The sequence below is a fragment of the Dendrobates tinctorius genome, unplaced genomic scaffold (genome assembly GCF_039654945.1).
Source record: "Dendrobates tinctorius isolate UK_male_01 unplaced genomic scaffold, ASM3965494v1 ptg000113l, whole genome shotgun sequence".
NCBI classification, from domain to species: Eukaryota; Metazoa; Chordata; class Amphibia; order Anura; family Dendrobatidae; genus Dendrobates; species Dendrobates tinctorius.
Genome location: NW_027361781.1, coordinates 14,961,953 through 14,985,525, shown reverse-complemented (window position 1 = coordinate 14,985,525; position 23,573 = coordinate 14,961,953). Strand labels below are relative to the sequence as shown.

General features: G+C 42.7%; 1 protein-coding gene across 13 annotated transcripts in view; it reads right to left on the bottom strand.

The window, feature by feature from the left end:
* CELF4 (CUGBP Elav-like family member 4) overlaps positions 1–23,573 on the bottom strand; it is a 1,497,717-nt gene that overhangs the window by 143,828 nt on the left and 1,330,316 nt on the right. For all 13 annotated transcript variants that reach the window (XR_012234844.1, XM_073589796.1, XM_073589798.1 and 10 more), the window contains one exon: positions 15,300–15,449. Coding sequence is in view for 12 of the 13 variants with exons in the window: in XM_073589796.1 (XP_073445897.1) it covers positions 15,300–15,449 (150 nt within the window). In the remaining variant the exon portion in view is untranslated. The remainder of the gene's footprint in view (positions 1–15,299; positions 15,450–23,573) is intronic.

Below are 23,573 nucleotides of genomic sequence, written 5' to 3'. Positions count from 1 at the left end.
CACTCTACCATTCGCTTTAGGAAACGTCTTTATGATGGCTGCCAATTAAAATCTCTAAACTAGTCAGTATAAAAATTCCCAAATCCAAGTATATCTTACCCATGTACACCCTTCACTGCCACAATCGGCATACTACGGTGCATCTCTCAATATCTGAAGTACGCGGGCTATACACATGGGCATTTTCTCTCATTCCCAGAGATATATACACACAGCTTCAAACACGAAATTATCATACGACACGGCTTACTAAACACCACCATAGACACCGCAAAGCACTAATACACAAAATAAGAGATAGGACAGAATCTATTACAAATTTAGGAGCCAAGCAGACACTTTTGGAAGCCAATGGAGGAGATTATCCACAATGATCTATATATGAGACCCTAAAGAAGGAAGAAAAAAAGACAGGGGGATTTTAGGTCAAAAACCAAGGACTGTAGGTCAAGGCATGGACTATGTACCCCTTACAAAAAAAATCATTTTTGTTGTTAGTTCCACTTTAAATCACCCAAAATCTAATTGACATAATGAGGTTATGGGTTATCGGGAGTCAATGAGACTTCACATATTTATATATCTCTCGTAATATGCCGAGGTCGGAAGGGAGAAATGGCAGAAATACAAGATAAGAACGGCACATAATTGGGGGGAGGTAATAAGAGGGGCGAAGACATTTGTGACATATTGACAACATTCTTTATAAAGCAGCTGATTCCATTAAATGCCCTTGAAAATGGAGCTGATTTAATCACCAGAGCGAGTGTAATAACAAATAAACGCTTATCTCTGAAGTGATGTATGGAAAAAGAGAAGCATAATATCTATAAATAGATCCAACTATTATGCATCCTGCCTGTAATGATGAACATATGTCAAATCAGAGAAAAACTTATTGGATCATTGGTTACAGATGTCATCTGCTCGGAGAGGAGGAGAAACATTATCCAACATGAAGTAACTAGATAAATGATGTCGTGGTGAAATGATGGCTGCTACGGAGTCCTGCTCACTATCAATAAGCAGAAAAGGGAGACAATAGATGTAAATAGGTGAAATTTCCAACGTATTGCCCTTTAAAGGGGACCTATCACCTGCCATAAATGAGTTTTTTGTTAATCTGGTGTAAATGCCACCATTCTCCTGAATCCGATGCGGTTTTTCATTTTTTCCTGCCCCTCTCTGTTCCTGAGATATAGCCCCCTCTTCCGTGTATGTAAATCTAGTCTTGTCAGTAGGCGTGGTCATCAGCTCTTCTCTGTGGGCATCGCCTGTAGGACCACACCCAATTAGCTAGATTTCTTTGCAAGGAAGAGGAGGCCATATCTCCGAAACGGAGAGGCACAGGAACAAAAGAAAAACAGTGCCGGATTCAGGAGAACAGCGGCATTTACACTAGGTGGGAAAAAATTACATAATTATGGTAAGTGACAGATCCTCAATAAAGCGAGTATCCCAAAAGAAAAAGGGTGGAGGAGACATTGTGTTGGGATTCCTAGAAATTGAAAATGCTTTGGCAGGATTCCAGAAAAAAAGAATCTAAAATATTATATGGTGCCCATAAAAATTAACAGACTGAGTTCTCTAGGAGAAAGGTTCTGTTCACATCTATGTTAGAGGCCCACTTTAGAAATATATTTTAAGGGGAAAAAATATTCAGTTCTGTATTTCCCATCAAAATCATGGGTCCCTGGCAGATCCTATTATAAGTCATTGGGATGGAGTATTTTGGACATCCCTTCTGTTTGGTGTGCTGCAGTGCAAATGTGAACAGAGTCTAAACACTTGCAGCTTTGGAGGACACTCGGGGCAGCTCTTTACTTAAAGGTGTCCCAATAATGGATGAATTGAAAGTCACACAAGGAGAACGACTGTCAGCAGACAAATCTTCTACAGCGACATGTAAAAGTTTGGGCACCCCTGGTCAAAATGATCGTTATTGTGAACAGTTGAGCAAGTTGAGAATGAAATGATCTCTAAAAGGCCTAAAAGGTAAAGATGACACATTTACCTTGTTTGTATTTTAGGCTATATACAGTGGGGCAAAACAGTATTTAGTCAGTCAGCAATAGTGCAAGTTCCACCACTTAAAAAGATGAGAGGCGTCTGTAATTTACATCATAGGTAGACCTCAACTATGGGAGACAAACTGAGAAAAAAAAATCCAGAAAATCACATTGTCTGTTTTTTTTTCAGTTTATTTGCATATTATGGTGGAAAATAAGTATTTGGTCAGAAACAAAATTTCATCTCAATACTTTGTGATATATCCTTTGTTGGCAATGACAGAGGTCAAACGTTTTCTGTAAGTCTTCACAAGGTTGCCACACACTGTTGTTGGTATGTTGGCCCATTCCTCCATGCAGATCTCCTCTAGAGCAGTGATGTTTTTGGCTTTTCGCTTGGCAACACGGACTTTCAACTCCCTCCAAAGGTTTTCTATAGGGTTGAGATCTGGAGACTGGCTTGGCCACTCCAGGACCTTGAAATGCTTCTTACGAAGCCACTCCTTCGTTGCCCTGGTGGTGTGCTTTGGATCATTGTCATGTTGAAAGACCCAGCCACGTTTCATCATCAATGCCCTTGCTGATGGAAGGAGGTTTGCACTCAAAATCTCACGATACATGGCCCCATTCATTCTTTCATGTACCCGGATCAGTCGTCCTGGCCCCTTTGCAGAGAAACAGCCCCAAAGCATGATGTTTCCACCACCATGCTTTACAGTAGGTATGGTGTTTGATGGATGCAACTCAGTATTCTTTTTCCTCCAAACACGACAAGTTGTGTTTCTACCAAACAGTTCCAGTTTGGTTTCATCAGACCATAGGACATTCTCCCAAAACTCCTCTGGATCATCCAAATGCTCTCTAGCAAACTTCAGACGGGCCCGGACATGTACAGGCTTAAGCAGTGGGACACGTCTGGCACTGCAGGATCTGAGTCCATGGTGGCGTAGTGTGTTACTTATGGTAGGCCTTGTTACATTGGTCCCAGCTCTCTGCAGTTCATTCACTAGTTCCCCCCGCGTGGTTCTGGGATTTTTGCTCACCGTTCTTGTGATCATTCTGACCCCACGGGGTGGGATATTGCGTGGAGCACCAGATCGAGGGAGATTATCAGTGGTCTTTTATGTCTTCCATTTTCTAATTATTGCTCCCACAGTTGATTTCTTCACTCCAAGCTGGTTGGCTATTGCAGATTCAGTCTTCCCAGCCTGGTGCAGGGCTACAATTTTGTTTCTGGTGTCCTTTGACAGCTCTTTGGTCTTCACCATAGTGGAGTTTGGAGTCAGACTGTTTGAGGGTGTGCACAGGTGTCTTTTTATACTGATAACAAGTTTAAACAGGTGCCATTACTACAGGTAATGAGTGGAGGAAAGAGGAGACTCTTAAAGAAGAAGTTACAGGTCTGTGAGAGCCAGAAATCTTGATTGCTTGTTTCTGACCAAATACTTATTTTCCACCATAATATGCAAATAAACTGAAAAAAAAACAGACAATGTGATTTTCCGGATTTTTTTTTTCTCAGTTTGTCTCCCATAGTTGAGGTCTACCTATGATGTAAATTACAGACGCCTCTCATCTTTTTAAGTGGTGGAACTTGCACTATTGCTGACTGACTAAATACTTTTTTGCCCCACTGTATTTACATATATATATATATATATATATATATATATATATATATATATACAAGGTGGGCCATTTATATGGATACACTTGGGTGGGCCGACTTCAAAATGGCCGTCATGGTCACCACCCAACTTGAAAAGTTTCCCCCCTCCCATATACCAATGTGCCACAAACAGGAAGTTGATATCACCAACCATTCCCATTTAATTTAGGTGTATCCATATAAATGGCCCACCCTGTATATATATATATATTTTTATTTTTTTTAATTACTTTTTAATCTTTAACATTTTAAAAATTACAGTAAGAAAATGGGGAACTTTCTAATATACTTAGTGTTTCAATTCTTCATTATCTACCACAAGTCTGATTGCTATCGGTGAATTTTTATTTACAACTAGGAGCTGAATACAATTATAGACCTGAAATTATTACTTATGTCTGAAAATCTAGACAATCCTCTGTGACAAAGGCTGCAACTACTCTCCTGTCCTGATGGCTTGCCCCTGATCATTTGGCCAGCAGCTAACTCTCCCAACTCCTCCACGCAAGGAATGTCCAGATCGGCAGAGCGCTCCTGTCTTTTCTGCGAGATCACGGTTGATAAATTCCTCTGGGTGCGACATCTACCGGAGTAAGAAAGGATCAGTTGTTGGAATTTCAGAGTCGGGATCCTTCTCTCCCTTTATATCACCTGTCGGGGGAGGGGGACAATCAGGGGACCCCATACACATTAAACTGTCGGCTGATCCTACGAATATCGGCAGGTTGGGTTGACTTTAGCCTAATGCGTATGGATGCCCTTAAAAGGAATCTGTCAGCAGGTTTTTGTTATAGAACCTGAGAGCAGAATGATATAGGGGTAGAGAGCCTGATTCCTGATTAATGGGCAGCTTGCTGTAGTTTTGATAGAATCCCTGTTTTCTCTACAGTAGATCCAGCAGTGGTCAGATTGCTGAGCTCTCTATAACCCCGCCCACTCCCCTGATTGGCCACTTTCTGTGTACACTGTGCATTCTCAGAAAGCTGCCAATCAGTGGTGGGGGGCGGGGTTACACAGATTAGCTGGACTGGACTGCAGTAGACAACTAGTCCTGCAGTGATAATCTCCTGCTGATAAAACACTGAATGTATTGAAACTACTGAAAGCAGCTGAGCAAGTGACACATCTCTGGAATCAGGGTCTCTGTTCCTACATAATGCTGCTCTCAGATTTAATAGAAAAAGACTGCTGAGACCTTTAGCTCATAGAGGATTGTGGAAGCAGGGCACCACACTTCAGCCTTGCATTATGTCTGTACACATTTTTTGTCTCTGTAAATAAGATTATTTCGATTTTATGATCAGTTAAGGAGGGATTAAAGGGGTTCTCCACTTTTGATAATCCCTACTAATAGGACCTTTACGAAGTGTGCTCCTGGCAGGACCTGCAGTGATCACCTGCGATTTGGAGGAATCATTACAGCAACAGTTTAATTTCCCTGCAGTGCCCCCACAGGGCAGATAAGGTATCACACATATTACGCGTCACCCATTCACATCAATAGGTTGTCTGTGTAATGCGGAGCAGGACCGGTCCTCCAGAGCGAGGGAGGGTCTTTGTGAACAGGTTATCATCCTGAACAGAGGCCCCCTCTATTAAATTATAGGGTTTAGGATAAGGGATTTACTTAACCCTCCAGGGAATTCCATCCTGCTTCTCCTTAATGGCATATCTGTCTTACTATATAGATCCACATCATCTATTGTAGAATTTCAACATAATCTTGTAGATTTGCCTTTCAGGAAACTGGGAAAGCTGAGTGATCGCCCCCTATAGGAATTTTTTATTATTATTTTGTTTTTAATCCAACAGATGTCAATAAGATATTGTACCTCAAGCCTAAAACCAAAAAGCTGGAAACGTTGTCTTAGTCACTGAGTAGCGGCTCTTCATTTGCATCGTCTGAAAAATACACATTTCCTTAATTTCTCCAAGGAGCGCACAGAGAGCATTGAACAAGCAAGAGGCACATCAAAAAAAGAAAAAAAAAATCATAGACAAGTCCCTGACCAACTCCGCCGGCTTCAAGGACGGGATATAGGTCAGGCGAGCCCCCATTTCTGCACGGCGTAATATATTCCTATGTGACATTCACTTTAACAAGCTATATATTTTAACCTGAATGAGAAATGTGCCTCGAAACGCGTGGGTACCGGCAATTTTACGCTGAATTTTTATGCAGTGCCTCTGTTTATAGGTCAAATAAATGAGCGCTTGGACAAGACACATCCGCATTGTTAGACACGACCTTCACCAGCTTTCTTCAAGGTCACCAGTCCGGGAATAAAGTGTCGGGCCGAGACGCGGTTTACCTTCCTCAATCCAATTTAGGTTCTTTTTTTTTTTGGTCCATGCTTTAGTCAATCTAACTCGGCAATGGCAGCACTTCATGCAACAAGCTTCCAAAATTTATGTAGATTAAAATTCATGGGCGCCATAGCGCGCAGTCCGTATTATTAAGATTGATTAGGACGGCCGATGGCGTGATTAAAGAACTCGCCGTTTACTGTTGTAATTAATTAGGCATTCACACACAACAATAACCAAAAGAAAGTGCTGATCGGGGCGGAAATGGTGAGAGGTCTCGGATTTAATGCTCACATCGAGCCGCAGACGAGGCCACCGGCGCTGTGCGGCGCTCATCACACCGCCAGGCACAATCCATAGACCTGTCCTTGGCCCGGTCACCTTCACATCTAATGACCGGTTAGTGGGTCAGGATAATTAACCCGCCCACGGTTTTCCTTTAATTTTCCACTTTTCGTACCTGACGTTGCTTTTTATGACAAGTGCCATTAATGTAGGTCTGCACGGTCCCCGCTTATTTGCCTCTGGATATAAGTTTTTCTTGCTATAATTTCATAATTACTTTTGACTTTGCTGTGTCTTGTGATCTCACATACAACAGCTTATCTGAACAAGCAGTGCTGCCGTGTAAAGCATGATGGAAGGACACTGAGGCAGTGTGAGTTTCTACTGAGACCCAGATTACCTGATTTTACAGCTTAGGCTACTTTCACACTAGCGTTTTTTAGCGCTGTGCATCGTGCGCAATATAAACGCATGTAAAAAACGTATCATGTCCATGCGCACGCCAGCGTTCCCATAGACTGTAATGTGATTTTTTTTGCGCATTTGTGCACATGCGTTTTTTTGACACAGGTTGGACGCACAAAAATGCAACAGGGTGTGTCTGGCGCACACTACAAAAAAATCGCATGCGCACAAAAACGCATACAAACGCGTGCAAACACTAGACCATGCGCACCCATGTTAAAGATAGGGGCTCAGGACGCATGCGCATGTACGCGCACGATGCGCTGCGCTAAAAAACGCTAGTGTGAAACCAGCCATAGAAAGCATTTTCCATGCAGAGGCATCTAGAAATGTGGACCAGGGGACACTTTATTATATATATATTTTTTGCAAGTGAACATATGATGGCTGTATAGTGACATGCTCCAGCCTAACCCTAATAACACCTCTGACAGAAGGCTACAGTGTAGATTTACACTGATCATAGTTAGGGGTTCACTACTAGGACAACCCCTTCTTAAAACAAATGTTCGGCCCCAATAAAATAATAAAGCCTATACTCACCTCCTGTGCCGGGTGGTTTCCACTCTCGGCACTCGCTCTCCCGGGGCTGTGATGCGATGTTGTGACATGTGATGCCCGTTGCATCATGTGTCACAGCCCCAGTGATTGCTAATGCCAACACTGTGGGAACGGTGCCAGCACAGGAGGTGAATATAGGCTTTATTATCTTATTGGGACTGAACATTTAGTTTAATGAGGAACATATATACCAGGATGGGGACATATATACCAGGATGGGGGACACATATACCAGGATGGGGGACATATATACCAGGATGGGGGACATATATACCAGGATGGGGACACTTATACCAGGATGAGGACTATATATACCAGGATGGGGACATATATACCAGGATGGGGGACATATATACCAGGATGGGGGACACATATACCAGGATGGGGGACACATATACCAGGATGGGGGACATATATACCAGGATGGGGACACTTATACCAGGATGAGGACTATATATACCAGGATGGGGACATATATACCAGGATGGGGGACATATATACCAGGATGGGGGACGTATATATACCAGGATGAGGGATGTATACCAGGATGGGGGACATATATACCAGGATGGGGGACATATATATACCAGGATGGGGGACGTATACCAGGATGGGGACATATATACCAGGATGGGGGACATATATACCAGGATGGGGGACGTATATATACCAGGATGGGGACATATATACCAGGATGGGGGACGTATATATACCAGGATGGGGACATATATACCAGGATGGGGCCATATATACCAGGATGGGGACATATATACCAGGATGGGGGACACATATACCAGGATGGGGGACATATATACCAGGATGGGGACACATATACCAGAATGGGGGACGTATATATACCAGGATGGGGGACATATATACCAGGATGGGGGACGTATATATACCAGGATGGGGGACATATATACCAGGATGGGGGACGTATATATACCAGGATGGGGACATATATACCAGGATGGGGGACGTATATATACCAGGATGGGGGACATATATACCAGGATGGGGGACGTATATATACCAGGATGGGGACATATATACCAGGATGGGGGACGTATATATACCAGGATGGGGGACATATATACCAGGATGGGGACATATATACCAGTATGAGGGACATATATACCAGGATGGGGGACATATATACCAGGATGGGGGACATATATACCAGGATGGGGACACATATACCAGGATGGGGACATATATACCAGGATGGGGACATATATACCAGGATGGGGGACGTATATATACCAGGATGGGGGACATATATACCAGGATGGGGGACGTATATATACCAGGATGGGGACATATATACCAGGATGGGGGACGTATATATACCAGGATGGGGGACATATATACCAGGATGGGGGACGTATATATACCAGGATGGGGACATATATACCAGGATGGGGGACGTATATATACCAGGATGGGGGACATATATACCAGGATGGGGACATATATACCAGTATGAGGGACATATATACCAGGATGGGGGACATATATACCAGGATGGGGGACATATATACCAGGATGGGGACATATATACCAGGATGGGGACATATATACCAGGATGGGGGACATATATACCAGGATGGGGGACGTATATATACCAGGATGGGGACATATATACCAGGATGGGGGACGTATATATACCAGGATGGGGGACATATATACCAGGATGGGGGACGTATATATACCAGGATGGGGACATATATACCAGGATGGGGGACGTATATATACCAGGATGGGGGACATATATACCAGGATGGGGACATATATACCAGGATGGGGACATATATACCAGGATGGGGGACGTATATATACCAGGATGGGGACATATATACCAGGATGGGGGACGTATATATACCAGGATGGGGGACATATATACCAGGATGGGGACATATATACCAGGATGGGGACATATATACCAGGATGGGTGACATATATACCAGGATGGGGACATATATACCAGGATGGGGGACATATATACCAGGATGGGGGACGTATATATACCAGGATGGGGGATGTATACCAGGATGGGGGACATATATACCAGGATGGGGGACATATATATACCAGGATGGGGGACGTATACCAGGATGGGGACATATATACCAGGATGGGGGACATATATACCAGGATGGGGGACGTATATATACCAGGATGGGGGACATATATACCAGGATGGGGGACATATATACCAGGATGAGGGATATATATACCAGTATGGGGGACATATATAAAAGGATGAGGAATATATATATATATACCAGGATGGGGGACATATATACCAGGATTGGGGACACATATACCAGGATGGGGGACGTATATATACCAGGATGGGGGACGTATACCAGGATGGGGGACATTTATACCAGGATGGGGGATATATACCAGGATGGGGGACATATATACCAGGATGAGGGATATATATACCAGGATGAGGGACATATATACCAGTATGGGGGACATATATACCAGGATGAGGGATATATATACCAGGATGAGGGATATATATATACCAGGATGAGGGACATATATACCAGTATGGGGGATATATATACCGGGATGGGGGACATATATACCAGGATGAGGTCATATATACCAGCATGAGGTCATATATACCAGGATGAGGGACATATATACCAGGATGGGGGACGTATACCAGGATGGGGGACATACTGTATATACCAGGATGGGGACTATATATACCAGGATGGGGGATATATATACCAGGATGAGGGATATATATACCAGTATGGGGGACATATATACCAGGATGGGGACATACACACCAGGATGAGGTCATATATACCAGGGTGAGGTCATATATACCAGCATGAGGTCATATATACCAGGATGAGGGACATATATACCAGGATGAGGTCATATATACCAGCATGAGGTCATATATACCAGGATGAGGGACATATATACCAGGATGAGGGACATATATACCAGGATGGGGGATGTATACCAGGATGGGGGACATATATACCAGGATGGGGACATACATACCAGGATGGGGGATATATATACCAGGATTGGGACATATATACCAGGATGGGGGATATATATACCAGGATTGGGACATATATACCAGGATGGGGGACATATATACCAGGATGGGGACATATATACCAGGATGGGGGATATATATACCAGGATGGGGACATATATATATACCAGGAAGAGGATATATATACCAGGATCGGGGACATATATACCAGGATGGAGGACATATACAGTATACTAGGATGGGGACACATATACTAGATGAGGGACATATATACCAGGATGGGTGTTATATAAACCAGGATGGAGTGTATATATACCAAGACGGGGGTACCTAGTCCAAATCTTGCACCGGGGTCCATTGAACTCTAGTTACGCCTCTGTTTGTGCCTCAAGCTATGGGGCCCGGATGCGATTGCAACCTCTGCACCTATTGTAGTTACGCCCCTGGAACTCAGGTTAAGCTGAAGTATAAAGCAAGAGGAAAGGACAGAGACGCAGCCAAACATCTGATAAGAAAAGAGGAAGATTCTTGACTACCTAAGACAAGACAACTAAACTAGGGTCCCACTATTCATAGTTTTGCCCTAATGGAGCAAAGGTGCAGATGAAGTGTAAAGCAAGGGGGAAGGACAGGTAGACAGCTTTAGTTTCTAATGAATCAGGTCATGGATTGTAATGTATCAATCAGCGATCATGTAACCTCCTCACAGGCCCTCAGCTGTGATGCCATAGGTAGACAACAATGAAAGTCACCTGTGCAGTCACGCTGAGGCACCGGCTGCAGACCCCTACAATCAGAACACAAGTCTGAACGATACAGTGCTTTTCCCAAAATATCAGAAAGTGCAAAAAGCTGGGGGGGGTTTCCACTTCTTTATTTTCCTACAGATGTCGGCAGTGCAATAAACAATCTGCTCTGGTTATCGTGTCTTTGTTGCATTTTTTTCTTTTGTCTTTTTTTTATGCCTTTTTGGTGCAAATTTGAAATCGCGTTTTTTAAAAAGAATATATTTTACAGTTCGGAAACTATGGGAGCTCGCACATAAGAACATGACTGCGTTTTATTACATGCATATTTTCAGGTTCTCTATAGGAGCCTATAGTTGGGTGACAACCACTAATGACGGGCGCACAGAGCTGTCAGTCACCACATCTAGGTAGGAGGAATGCCCAGCAATGCAGAGGAGTGCTGCCGTTCTGGGGGCCAGGACAGCTGGGTGAGTACCGGGGCTGAATGTGCTGTTAGTTTTCCAAACATCACCGGTAAATAAGAAAAGCGGATTGGGATTTTGAGAGTCAAAGAACTGGCTTTTAGGAGGGATTTGCTCATTACTAATAATCCTTGAAAATCTGATCACATGATTATGCTCCAGGTACAGTGGGGCGTTCTTGTGTCTAAATTGAACTTTTTAAAGAAAAATTCTTTCAATTACAGATATAAAAAAGCTCCAAATAGCATTTGGCAGAACTACATTGTTATCACATTGCTTATTCAGGTCTGCTACATTGTGTATATTTTATGCCAGATTAGATCTTACTACAAACACAGTGACACAATGTAGCCTCACATCCCATTATAGTCACTGGCAGTGTAATGGCGAGCTATGGCCACCAGAGGTCAGCACACATTACAGAACTCTGAGGCACAGACTGACAGTCATTACACCGAGCTGTAATGGTTGTGGATTGTAAGCTCCTATGCTGAGGGGTCCTCCCCGGGGGTCCACAGATGGTCCCTGTGATAATGGGATCTGCTCTAGTTATTGAACATCCAATTAAGCAGATCGATGCTGTAATGGTCTATATATGTTCTTTATTTTATTGCAGTAATCCAGATGTGATCTAAAAGAGATAGATAATAGATAGATGGTAGATAGATAATAGATGATATATGATAGATAGATGATAGATAGATGAAAGATAGATAATAGATAGATAGATAGATAATAGATAGATAATAGATAGATAATAGATAGATGATAGATAGATAATAGATAATATATAATAGATAGATGATAGATAAATAGATAGATAATAGATAGATAGATGATAGATAGATAATAGATAGATAATAGATAGATAATAGATAGATGATAGATAGATAATAGATAATATATAATAGATAGATGATATATGATAGATAGATAATAGATAGATGATAGATAGATAATAGATAGATAGATAATAGATAGATGATAGATGGATAGATAGATGATAGATAGATATATAATAGATAGATAATAGATAGATGATAGATAGATAATACATGATAGATAATAGATAAATAGATAGGTAGATAGATAGATAATAGATGATAGCTAGATAGATAGATAATAGATAGATGATAGATAATAGATAAATAGATAATAGATATATGATAGATATACAGTATAATAGATAGATGATAGATAGATAATAGATAGATAGATAATAGATAGATAGATAGATGATAGATAGATGATATATATATATATATAATAGATAGACGATAGATAATAGATAGATAATAGATAGATAGATGATAGATAATAGATAGATAGATAATAGATAATAGATAGATGATAGATAGATAATAGATAGATAGATGATAGATATATAATAGATAGATGATAGATAGATAATAGATAGATAATAGATAGATAGATGATAGATAGATAATAGATGATATATAATAGATAGATAGATAGATAATAGATAGATAGATAATAGATAGATAATAGATAGAGATGATAGATAGATGGATAATAGATATATAGATAATATATAGATGATAGATAGATAATAGATAGATAGATAATAGATAGATGATAGATAGATAGATAATAGATAGATGATAGATAGATAGATAATAGATAGATGATAGATAGATAGATAATAGATAGATGATAGATAGATAATAGATAGATGATAGATAGATGGATAATAGATAGATAGATAATAGATAGATGATAGATAGATAATAGATAGATAGATAATAGATAGATAATAGATAGATGATAGATAGATAGATGATAGATAGATAGATAATAGATAGATAATAGATAGATGATAGATAGATAGATAATAGATAGATGATAGATAGATAATAGATAGATGATAGATAGATAATAGATAGATAGATAATAGATAGATAATAGATAGATGATAGATAGATAGATAATAGATAGATGATAGATAGATAATAGATAGATAATAGATAGATGATAGATGATAGATAGATAATAGATAGATAATAGATAGATGATAGATAGATAGATGATAGATAGATAGATGATAGATAATAGATAGATGATAGATAGATAGATAATAGATAGATGATAGATAATAGATAGATGATAGATAGATAGATGATAGATAGATAATAGATATAAGATAGATAGATCCAAATGCATGCAAAAAACGCATTAAGCATTAAGTTTTTTTGCGCATGCAATTTAACCAGTTTGTCGCCATGTTAACTCTAATAACGCATGCGATCCCATAGACTGTAATGTTGGTTTTTTTTGCGCATTCTGTGCGCTAATGTGTGCATGCGTTTTTTGGCAGCAGTTGGGCGCATGGAAAAATGCAACATGTTGCGTCTGGCGCGCCTGGGCGCACACCTCGAAAAAGCGCAGCGCACGAAAACGCACATGAATGCGTACAAGCGCTATACCATGCGCCCGCCATGTTAAAGATAGGGGAGCAATGCGCATGCGCATGATAGCGCACGAAGCGCAGCATTAAAGAAACGCAAGTGTGAAACCAGCCTAAGTAAGTAGATAGCTATGGATGGCTGTATACTATATATTATCCTTTATTCCATGTGATCTTCGTCCCTCTTTGTTCCTTCCGGCAGGTACCCCACCACCAGGCCTCTCGCCTCCCCCTCCGGATCTGTCGCTCTGTGCGGTGACGTTCGGGCACCGGGGATAAAGTTGATGGATATTTTATTTTGATAACTATCTCAACTCGCAGCACAAATGCTTCTATTACAGCTGCCAAGCCCCGGCGTAATCACCGCCATTTATTACTGCAGGAGAGTGAGTTGGGAGAATTCTCTCATTAAAATCTCTAATACTCCGAGTTAAAGATGCTAAATGAGATCTTTCTTCCCTTCTCTTTCCAGCGACTGCTTTATGGAATATGGCTGATTGTTACAAATGGAAAAGAATAATGATCCCGGGCGCTGGTGGAATAGATTACAGATGTCTCATTGTAATTTACTTACTCCACGCTTTAGGAAAACTTAATGGAGACCTCCAGGAACGTCTGCCCATGTTCCAGGTAGGACATTTCTCATCCGCAGGATGTGTCTGACATTGCAGCCCAGCATTATTGAAGTGAATGGAACTGAGCTGCAATACCGCACACAGCCTGTGGACAGGTGTGGCGCTGTTTTGGGAAGAAATCAGCCATCTTTTTTGTATATATATTGTGTGTCTCCAACCAAGTGGACATATGAACCCCCACAGTTTTTTTAAGCAACACCCCAAAAACATCAGCGATCGCCTAGAAGTCATTTTGAGATTAGTTTTACTGCACACTTCCTCCAAAAAACAGGATGATTGCCAGGTACATATGGAAATTCATGCGAAGGGGAGATAGAAGACGGCCCTCGGATTTTACGGGCGTCTTTGCTCCCTGGTTTGTCCCCTTCCCTCGAGTGGACAAGTTACAAGACATGGACAGTGAGATGACAGGCGTGGAATTAGATTGTAAGCTCTCCAGTATTTACCACACTTCCTATATTCTGACTTTTCATCTCTACCTCCTCAGTAAATATAAATTCTTGGCTTTTCTCAAGTTCTCAAATATCTTTTTTAGGAGTTTCAAATCAACTTCTGGAAATGATGGGTGACAACCAAGTGGCTGTTCATACAGGGGGACAACTGGCCGGTTATCATCCAACTGGAAAAGTCTCTTTCTGCCTAGTCGGTGCTGATGTGCCCATTGTGGGCCAAAACAACTGACAGCGATCGGCTTATTACCTGGGTAGGGATGGATTCCATTGGCAAACACGGCTTCTGCGGCCGGCTGTCCGTTAGGCTGGGGTGGGAGGCCGGTGAATCCATTAACCCCAATTGGTGATGGAATGCTAGGCACGGCTGGTGCGGTGATTCCTGGCGGTGTGCTTCCACCTGTAAGAAAAAAATCAAGTGGTCACCTATCTGATAAGGACCTGTGTGTGCTGGGGTAGGGGTAGGGAGCTCCCATAGTGACATAAAGGACAAATGACTAAGATATGGGAATCCCAACAGTCCTTCATTGTTCCTTATTTTCTTGTGTCTCCTGGTATTTCAGTACTCAGAAACTTGCAGTTCTTACACATGCAACTTATTATTTATTTTACTTACATAGCACCATAACACATCATCTCTGTCCCCATTGGAGCTCAAAATCTACATTCCCTACCAGTATGTCTTTGGGGTGTAGGACAAAATTGGAGAACCTAGAGGAAACCTATACAAACTACCTGCAGATGATGTTCTTGGTGAGATTTCCACCTAGGACTTCAGTGCTGCAAAGCAATAGCTCCCGGAAGAAACAGGTGGCGAAACGCGCGTCGGGGTGAGGTGATGCCGCACTGGTACTCACTAGTTCTACTTGTAGGTATTTATTCCTCGTTAAAGGTATTTAAAACTGCTAAGGGGGTTCTATTTTTTGGCACCTCTAATAGTGTTTTCTCACCTTACTTCACATACCAACAAGACACTTTATCTCCTTGACTTGAGACACAGTGTCTACATATTGATCACTTTCTCTTAGATGACTCTGACCATTTATTGATTTATTATTCTTTTCACCAGTGTCAGTAGATTCTGCCACTATTCTAATCAATATAACAATACAAGTATAGACGGACACGGGACTTAGTATTATTCATCCGGCACTACATTTATCTTTATATCATAAAAAACGCTTTATTGGAAATACCTTGTGCCATCTATATGTAGGACTCAGCAGTATCCCCTGCTTGGCATTTTTGCTTTTTTAATTATGTTTTTAGATTACTTTCAATAAAGATATTTTAGTTTTATTTAATGGCTCTCTTCCTTATTTGGGCTATGTACCTGTGGCTAAAGTCAGTTTTGCATTTATTTTGGAGAAGTCCAAATAAATTCACTTTTTGGACTTTGTGATTAACTAATAAGACAGCTGCAAGATGTAAGGGCTGCTGCAAGGCCAGATTCAGGTTTTCGTGGCTCTGGGTGAAAGAGTCTCAGTGGGCTCCTTTAACACATACCACAATTCATGATGCCCAGATACAGCAGAGAAATATAGGTGCAGTACAAAGCCAAAGATTTCACTTCTTACATTACATGAGTGATATCTATTGTAAATTCTACAATAGCTCAGAAACCGTGCAGTATAGTCCTCCATACAGTATTATGAGCCCCATATATTGCTACATACAAAATAATGGGCCCCATATAATGCCCTATACAGAATAATGAACCCCATATACTGCTCCATACAGAATAATGGGCTCCATATAATGCTCCATAAACTATATTGCACTGCATATAATGCTCCACGCAGTATAATGGCCCCATAAAATGCTCCATAAGAAATAATGAGCTCCACATGTTGCTCCATATAGTATAGAATACAGAATAATGAACCCCATATAGTGCTCCATACAGTATAATGAGCTCATATAATGCTCCATACTGGATAATGGGCCCTATATAATGCTCCATACAGCATAAAGGTCCCATTTAATGCTCCATACAGAATAATAGGCCCCTTATAATGCTCTCTACATTATAATGGGCCCCATATAGTGCTCCATACAGTATAATGATCCTATATAATGCTCCATATAGTATAATGGCCTCATCTAAGTATCCATGCAGTATAATGGCCCCAAATAATGCTCCATACAGTATAATAGGCCCCATATAATGCTCCATACAGAATAATGTCACCACATAGTCCTCTATACAGTACAATGGGCCCCATATATTGCTGCTTACAGTATAATGAGCACCACATATTGCGCCATACAGTATAACAGGCTCCATATAATGCTCCATACTGTATAATGACCCTATATAATACTCTATATAGTACAGTCATGGCCAAAAGTTTTGAGAATGACACAAATATTATATTTTCACATGATCTGCTGGCCTCTGCTTTTTTTGTGTGTTTGTCAGATGTTTTTATCACATACAGAAATATAATTGCAATCATATTATGAGTAGCAAAAGGTTATATTGACAGTTAGAATGAGTTAATGCAGCAAGTCAATATTTGCAGTATTGACCCTTCTTCTTCAGGACCTCAGCAATTCTCCCTGGCATGCTCTCAATCATCTTCTGGATCAAATCCTGACTGATAGCAGTCCATTCTTGCAAAATCAATGCTTTTATTTTGTCTGAATTTGAAGGTGTTTGTTTGTCCACCCGTCTCTTGATGATTGACCACAAGTTCTCAATGGGATTAAGATCTGGGGAGTTTCCAGGCCATGGTCCCAAAATCTCTGTTTTGTTCCTTGAGCCATTTAGTTATCACCTTTGCTTTATGGCAAGATGCTCCATCATGTTAAAAAAGGCATTGTTGATCGCCAAACTGCTCTTGGACGGTTGGGAGAAGTTGCCATTGGAGGACATTCTGGTACCATTCTTTATTCATTGCTGTGTTTTTAGGCAAGACTGAGAGAGAGCCCATTCCCTTGGCTGAGAAGCAACCCCACACATGAATGGTTTCAGGATGCTTGACAGTTGGCATGAGACAAGACTGGTGGTAGCGCTCACCTGGTCTTCTCCGAATAAGCCATTTTCCACATGTCCCAAACAATCGAAAAGGGGATTCATCAGAGAAAATGACTTTACCCCAGTCCTCAGCAGTCCACTCCCTGTACCTCTTGCAGAATATCAGTCTGTCCATGATGTTTTTCCTGGAGAGAAGTGGCTTCTTTGCTGCCCTCCTTGAGACCAGGCCTTGCTCCAAGAGTCTCCGCCTCACAGTGCGTGCAGATGCACTCACACCTGCCTGCTGCCATTCTTGAGCAAGCTCTGCACTGCTGGTAGCTCGATCCCGCAGCTGAAACACTTTTAAGAGATGGTCCTGGCGCTTGCTGGTCTTTCTTGGCCGCCCTGGAGCCTTTTTGGCAACAAGGGAACCTCTCTCCTTGAAGTTCTTGATGATGCGATAGATTGTTGACTGAGGTGCAATCTTTCTAGCTGCGATACTCTTCCCTGTTAGGCCATTTTTGTGCAGTGCAATGATGACTGCACGTCTTTCTTTAGAGATAACCATGGTTAACAGAAGAGAAACAATGATGCCAAGCACCAGCCTCCTTTTAAAGTGTCCAGTGGTGTCATTCTTACTTAATCATGACAGATTGAGCTCTAGCCCTGTCCTCATCAACACCCACACCTGTGTTAATGGAGCAATCACTGAAACGATGTTAGCTGGTTCTTTTAAGGCAGGGCTGTAATGATGTTGAAATGCGTTTTGGGGGATAAAGTTCATTTCCTAGGCAAATATTGACTTTGCAAGTAATTGCTGTTAAGCTGATCACTCTTTATAACATTCTGGAGTATATGCAAATTGCCATTAGAAAAAATGAAGCAGTAGACTTTGTAAAAATTAATATTTGTGTCATTCTCAAAACTTTTGGCCATGACTGTATATAGGCTCTATACAATGCTCCATACAGTATTATGAGCCCCATATATTGCTCTATACAGTATAATGGTCCCATATATTGCTATATACATAAAAAATAAATAATCAAATACTCATCTCTGCTTGTTTTCCGCTGTTCAGGTCACCTCAGCATCTTCTGAGGTTCTGCACTGCTCGGCAGAGGGCATGCAGTAGAGACGTCATTGCTCCCTCTGCCCTGAGACGTCATAGAGAGTCAGAAGATGCCAAAGAGACCGGAACAGCGTGGAACGAGGACAGTTGAGTATTTGAAGGGGGGAGGCTTGGCATCGGGATCCCTCGACTCATGGGCCCCATAGCGTGCCGGTATCCCTGACAGCAAGTTCATCCCCCCTTCCCGTTCTTCCAGAGGCCCTGATTCCAGTAATATGTCACTTGCTGGGCTGCTTGATGTAGTTTTTATATAATCAATGTTTTATTATTAGTAGATTATCACTAGAGAGTAGAGTTGAGCGACTTTTGGTTTTTTAGGGTCGAGTTTCGTTTCGTGAAACCCGACTTTTCCAAAAGTCGGGTCGAGCAAGATCGGCCGATTATAGGGAAAAGTCGGGGTCGTCCCGAAACACGAAACCCAATGTAAGTCAATGGGGAATAAAAGTCGGCAGTGAGAGGAGGACAGGAAACACACCTACAGTGCTCATTTGAATGCCAAAAGCATCAATTCTTCTTACTTAAGCTGGTCAACCTTAATTAACTTCATAATACAAGTTACGCACTGAAAAATGGGGGTTATTTGGCTAAAGTTGTGGGGGGGTAGGGCTGGCTCCAGGTTTTCATGTGCCCTGGGCGAAAGAGCGCCCCTTAAACACATACCACAACTCATCATGCTCCGATACGGCAGAGAAATAGCGGTATAGTACAATGAAAAATACTTCACTTTTTACATCTCATGACGAGGCCCATCTATTTCTCCATACAGAATCATTGGTACGGTGGTGTGTCTGATGGCGGGTGGGCCGATCCTGCACTTTCATCTGCAGCTTCCTCTTTGTCACCGTGTAAGATGGAACTGTATATGGGAAGGGTAACCTGAGTTTCATCAGGGTCAGATTCAGGCCGTGTAGCGTGCGAGGGGAATGTAGTGGTCTGGGTCAATGTACCAGCAGATTCATCGAGCAGTGGCTGGGCATCAGTGCACTTGTGTCGCCCCCAGGAGTACGGTCGCCACAGTGGCATTACCTTCTTCCTAGGGAGTGTGATGTCATGCTTGGGAGCAATGAAGGATCTCTCTAGCAGGTTAACTGATTGGGCGGCGTTATTCCCACGAGTCATGACCCTCCAAACAGCGTTCATGAAGGCAAAGTGTTTGTTTTACGTGGGCAGTATGGTTGCAAAGCTGAACCTTAAAGGAATGTCCAGAAGGGCACCACCAGGAGTGGAGCCTACGGCGTAATTTGACTCAACACGGGCAACCTCAACCATGCCAGCTACAGAACAGATGCACACATTGCAAACTTAATTCCGTTAACGAACGAGACTCCGTCATGCCCCGCGGTCCGAGTCCGGCTTACTAGAGGGACACGTGAGGCTCTGGCACATGAGATTGGCCAATAACTGGTGTGTCATGCCCTTACATGTCCGTGGCTGCATGTGCGCTACACTGAAAAGGCCAGCGTTTGTCGCTTACAGGTGCAGATAACCCGCTGAACAACGTTAGTGATGGGGATCACTGATTACTAGAGTTGAGCGACTTTTGGTTTTTTAGGGTCGCGTTTCGTTTCGTGAAACCCGACTTTTCCAAAAGTCGGGTCGAGCAAGATCGTCCGATTATAGAGAAAAGTCGGGGTCGTACCGAGACACGAAACCCAATGTAAGTCAATGGGGAATAAAAGTCGGCAGTGAGAGGAGGACAGGAAACACACCAACAGTGCCCATTTGAATGCCAAAAGCATCAATTCTTCTTACTTAAGCTTGTCAACCTTAATTAACTTCATAATACAAGTTACGCACTGAAAAATGGGGGTTATTTGGCTACAGTTGTGGGGGGGGAGGGCTGGCTCCAGGTTTTCATGTGCCCTGGGTGAAAGAGCGCCCCTTTAACACATACCACAACTCATCATGCTCCGATACGGCAGAGAAATAGCGGTATAGTACAATGAAAAATACTTCACTTTTTACATCTCATGACGAGGCCCATCTATTTCTCCATACAGAATCATTGGTCCCATATAATGTTTGAAACAGTATATGATGAGCTCCACATAATGCTACAGTATATGTTGGTCCCCATGGATGAAGCTCCACTGTCTTATGGGCCCAAATAATGCTCCAAACATAATGGGCCCCATTTCTAATGCTCTAGTGTATAATGGGCCCTGTAAATGCTGCTCCAGTGTCTGATGTCCACCTTTGGAATGTTCCAGTGTATGGTGGGCCCCATCTATCATTCTCCAGAGTATAGTGCTCCCCAAAAATTGCTGTCCCAACATTGAAAACAATCAAATAAGTCTCCTCGCTAGGGAATCCCTGTACTTGTCTGGACTCCTCGTCGTCCCCATCTTCCATCTCACTGCACAGTATTTCAACTTTGCAAGTGCTGTGATCCTGAGCAAGCAGGGGGTCCCACTCGGTGGCGACGGCACTGGCACAGGGCCCCTGATAGTATGGTGGTGTGTCTGATGGCGGGTGGGCCGAACCTGCACCTTCATCTGCAGCTTCCTCTTTGTCACCGTGTAAGATGGAACTGTATATGGGAAGGGTAACCTGAGTTTCATCAGGGTCAGATTCAGGCCGTGTAGCGTGCGAGGGGAATGTAGTGGTCTGGGTCAATGTACCAGCAGATTCATCGAGCAGTGGCTGGGCATCAGTGCACTTGTGTCGCCCCCAGGAGTACGGTCGCCACAGTGGCATTACCTTCTTCCTAGGGAGTGTGATGTCATGCTTGGGAGCAACGAACGATCTCTCTAGCAGGTTAACTGATTGGGCGGCGTTATTCCCACGAGTCATGACCCTCCAAACAGCGTTCATGAAGGCAAAGTGTTTGTTTTACGTGGGCAGTATGGTTGCAAAGCTGAACCTTAAAGGAATGTCCAGAAGGGCACCACCAGGAGTGGAGCCTACGGTTAAATTCGACTCCACCTGGGAAACCTCAACCATGCCAGCTACAGAACAGATGCACACATTGCAAGCTTAATTCCGTTAACGAACGAGACTCCGTCATGCCCCGCGGTCCGATTCCGGCTTACTAGAGGGACATGTGAGGCTCTGGCACATGAGATTGGCCAATAACTGGTGTGTCATGCCCTTACATGTCCGTGGCTGCATGTGCGCTACACTGAAAAGGCCAGCGTTTGTCGCTTACAGGTGCAGATAACCCGCTGAACAAAGTTAGTGATGGGGATCACTGATTACAATTATTACCCGCGAACAATGATTTCCCAGTAAGTGCAGGTCAACCGCAGTTCCGGAATTAGGCCTAACCGTCATTCCTGAAAAAATGAAAAACTTACGTATGCAAACCACATGTGCTGTTGCTTGCTTAACAGCTCGCCAGCCGTTCTCACGCCCAGTATGGATTACACGTGATTGCACAAAGGTGAGAAAGGGTACCGTATCCCCAGATAACATGTATGGAGAGCGAACACATTCAAAATATATGTCTATACATCAGGAGGCAGGCTCAGACGGTGTTAGGCCCAGTATGGATTGCACGTGATTGCACAAAGGTTAGAAAGGGTACCGTATCCCCGGATACCATGTATGGATAGCGTACACATTCAAAATATATGTCTCAGGAGGCAGGCTCAGACAGTGTTAGGCCCAGTATGGATTGCACGTGATTGCACAAAGGTTAGAAAAGGTACCGTATCCCCAGATAACATGTATGGATAGCGTACACATTCAAAATATATGTCTATACATCAGGAGCCAGGCTCAGACGGTGTTAGGCCCAGTATGGATTGCACGTGATTGCACAAAGGTTAGAAAGGTTACCGTATCCCCAGATACCATGTATGGATAGCGTACACATTCAAAATATATGTCTATACATCAGGAGGCAGGCTCAGACGGTGTTAGGCCCAGTATGGATTGCACGTGATTGCACAAAGGTGAGAAAGGGTACCATATCCCCAGATAACATGTATGGATAGTGTACACATTCAAAATATATGTGTCATGTCGGACGCTGTTCACACCACAGCATCCGGCAGGCAGAGGTAGTTCCACCTCCAGCCACTATAGCCTCAGTGGCGCCGGCCTGATCTTCAGGCTCTCGGGGGTTAATCCTGCTGGAGACCAGGTTGGATGGTTAGTCACGCCCACGGTCTTTAAATAGTCATGCTGGCCTATGGGCGTCGCCGATTATAGCTTGTGTTTCATACCAAGTGGTTCCGGTCTGGAGTGGAGGTGTTCAAGAGAGAGAGATTCATATCTGGTGTCGTATGATCCGTCGTTATCCTTTCTCCTTCCCATATTTGTGTTTAGTTGTGCCCTGTTCACATTACTGTTTATTCCTGTGTGTGTGCGGCGCAGTGCAGTTTAAGTTCTCCCTGTCTGTCATTATTTGTGTGGGAGCTTTGGTGGTGACTTCTCACTGGGTGGAGGGTGGAGGGTTAAGTGCAGGGCTGAGCAGGAGATAAGGAAAG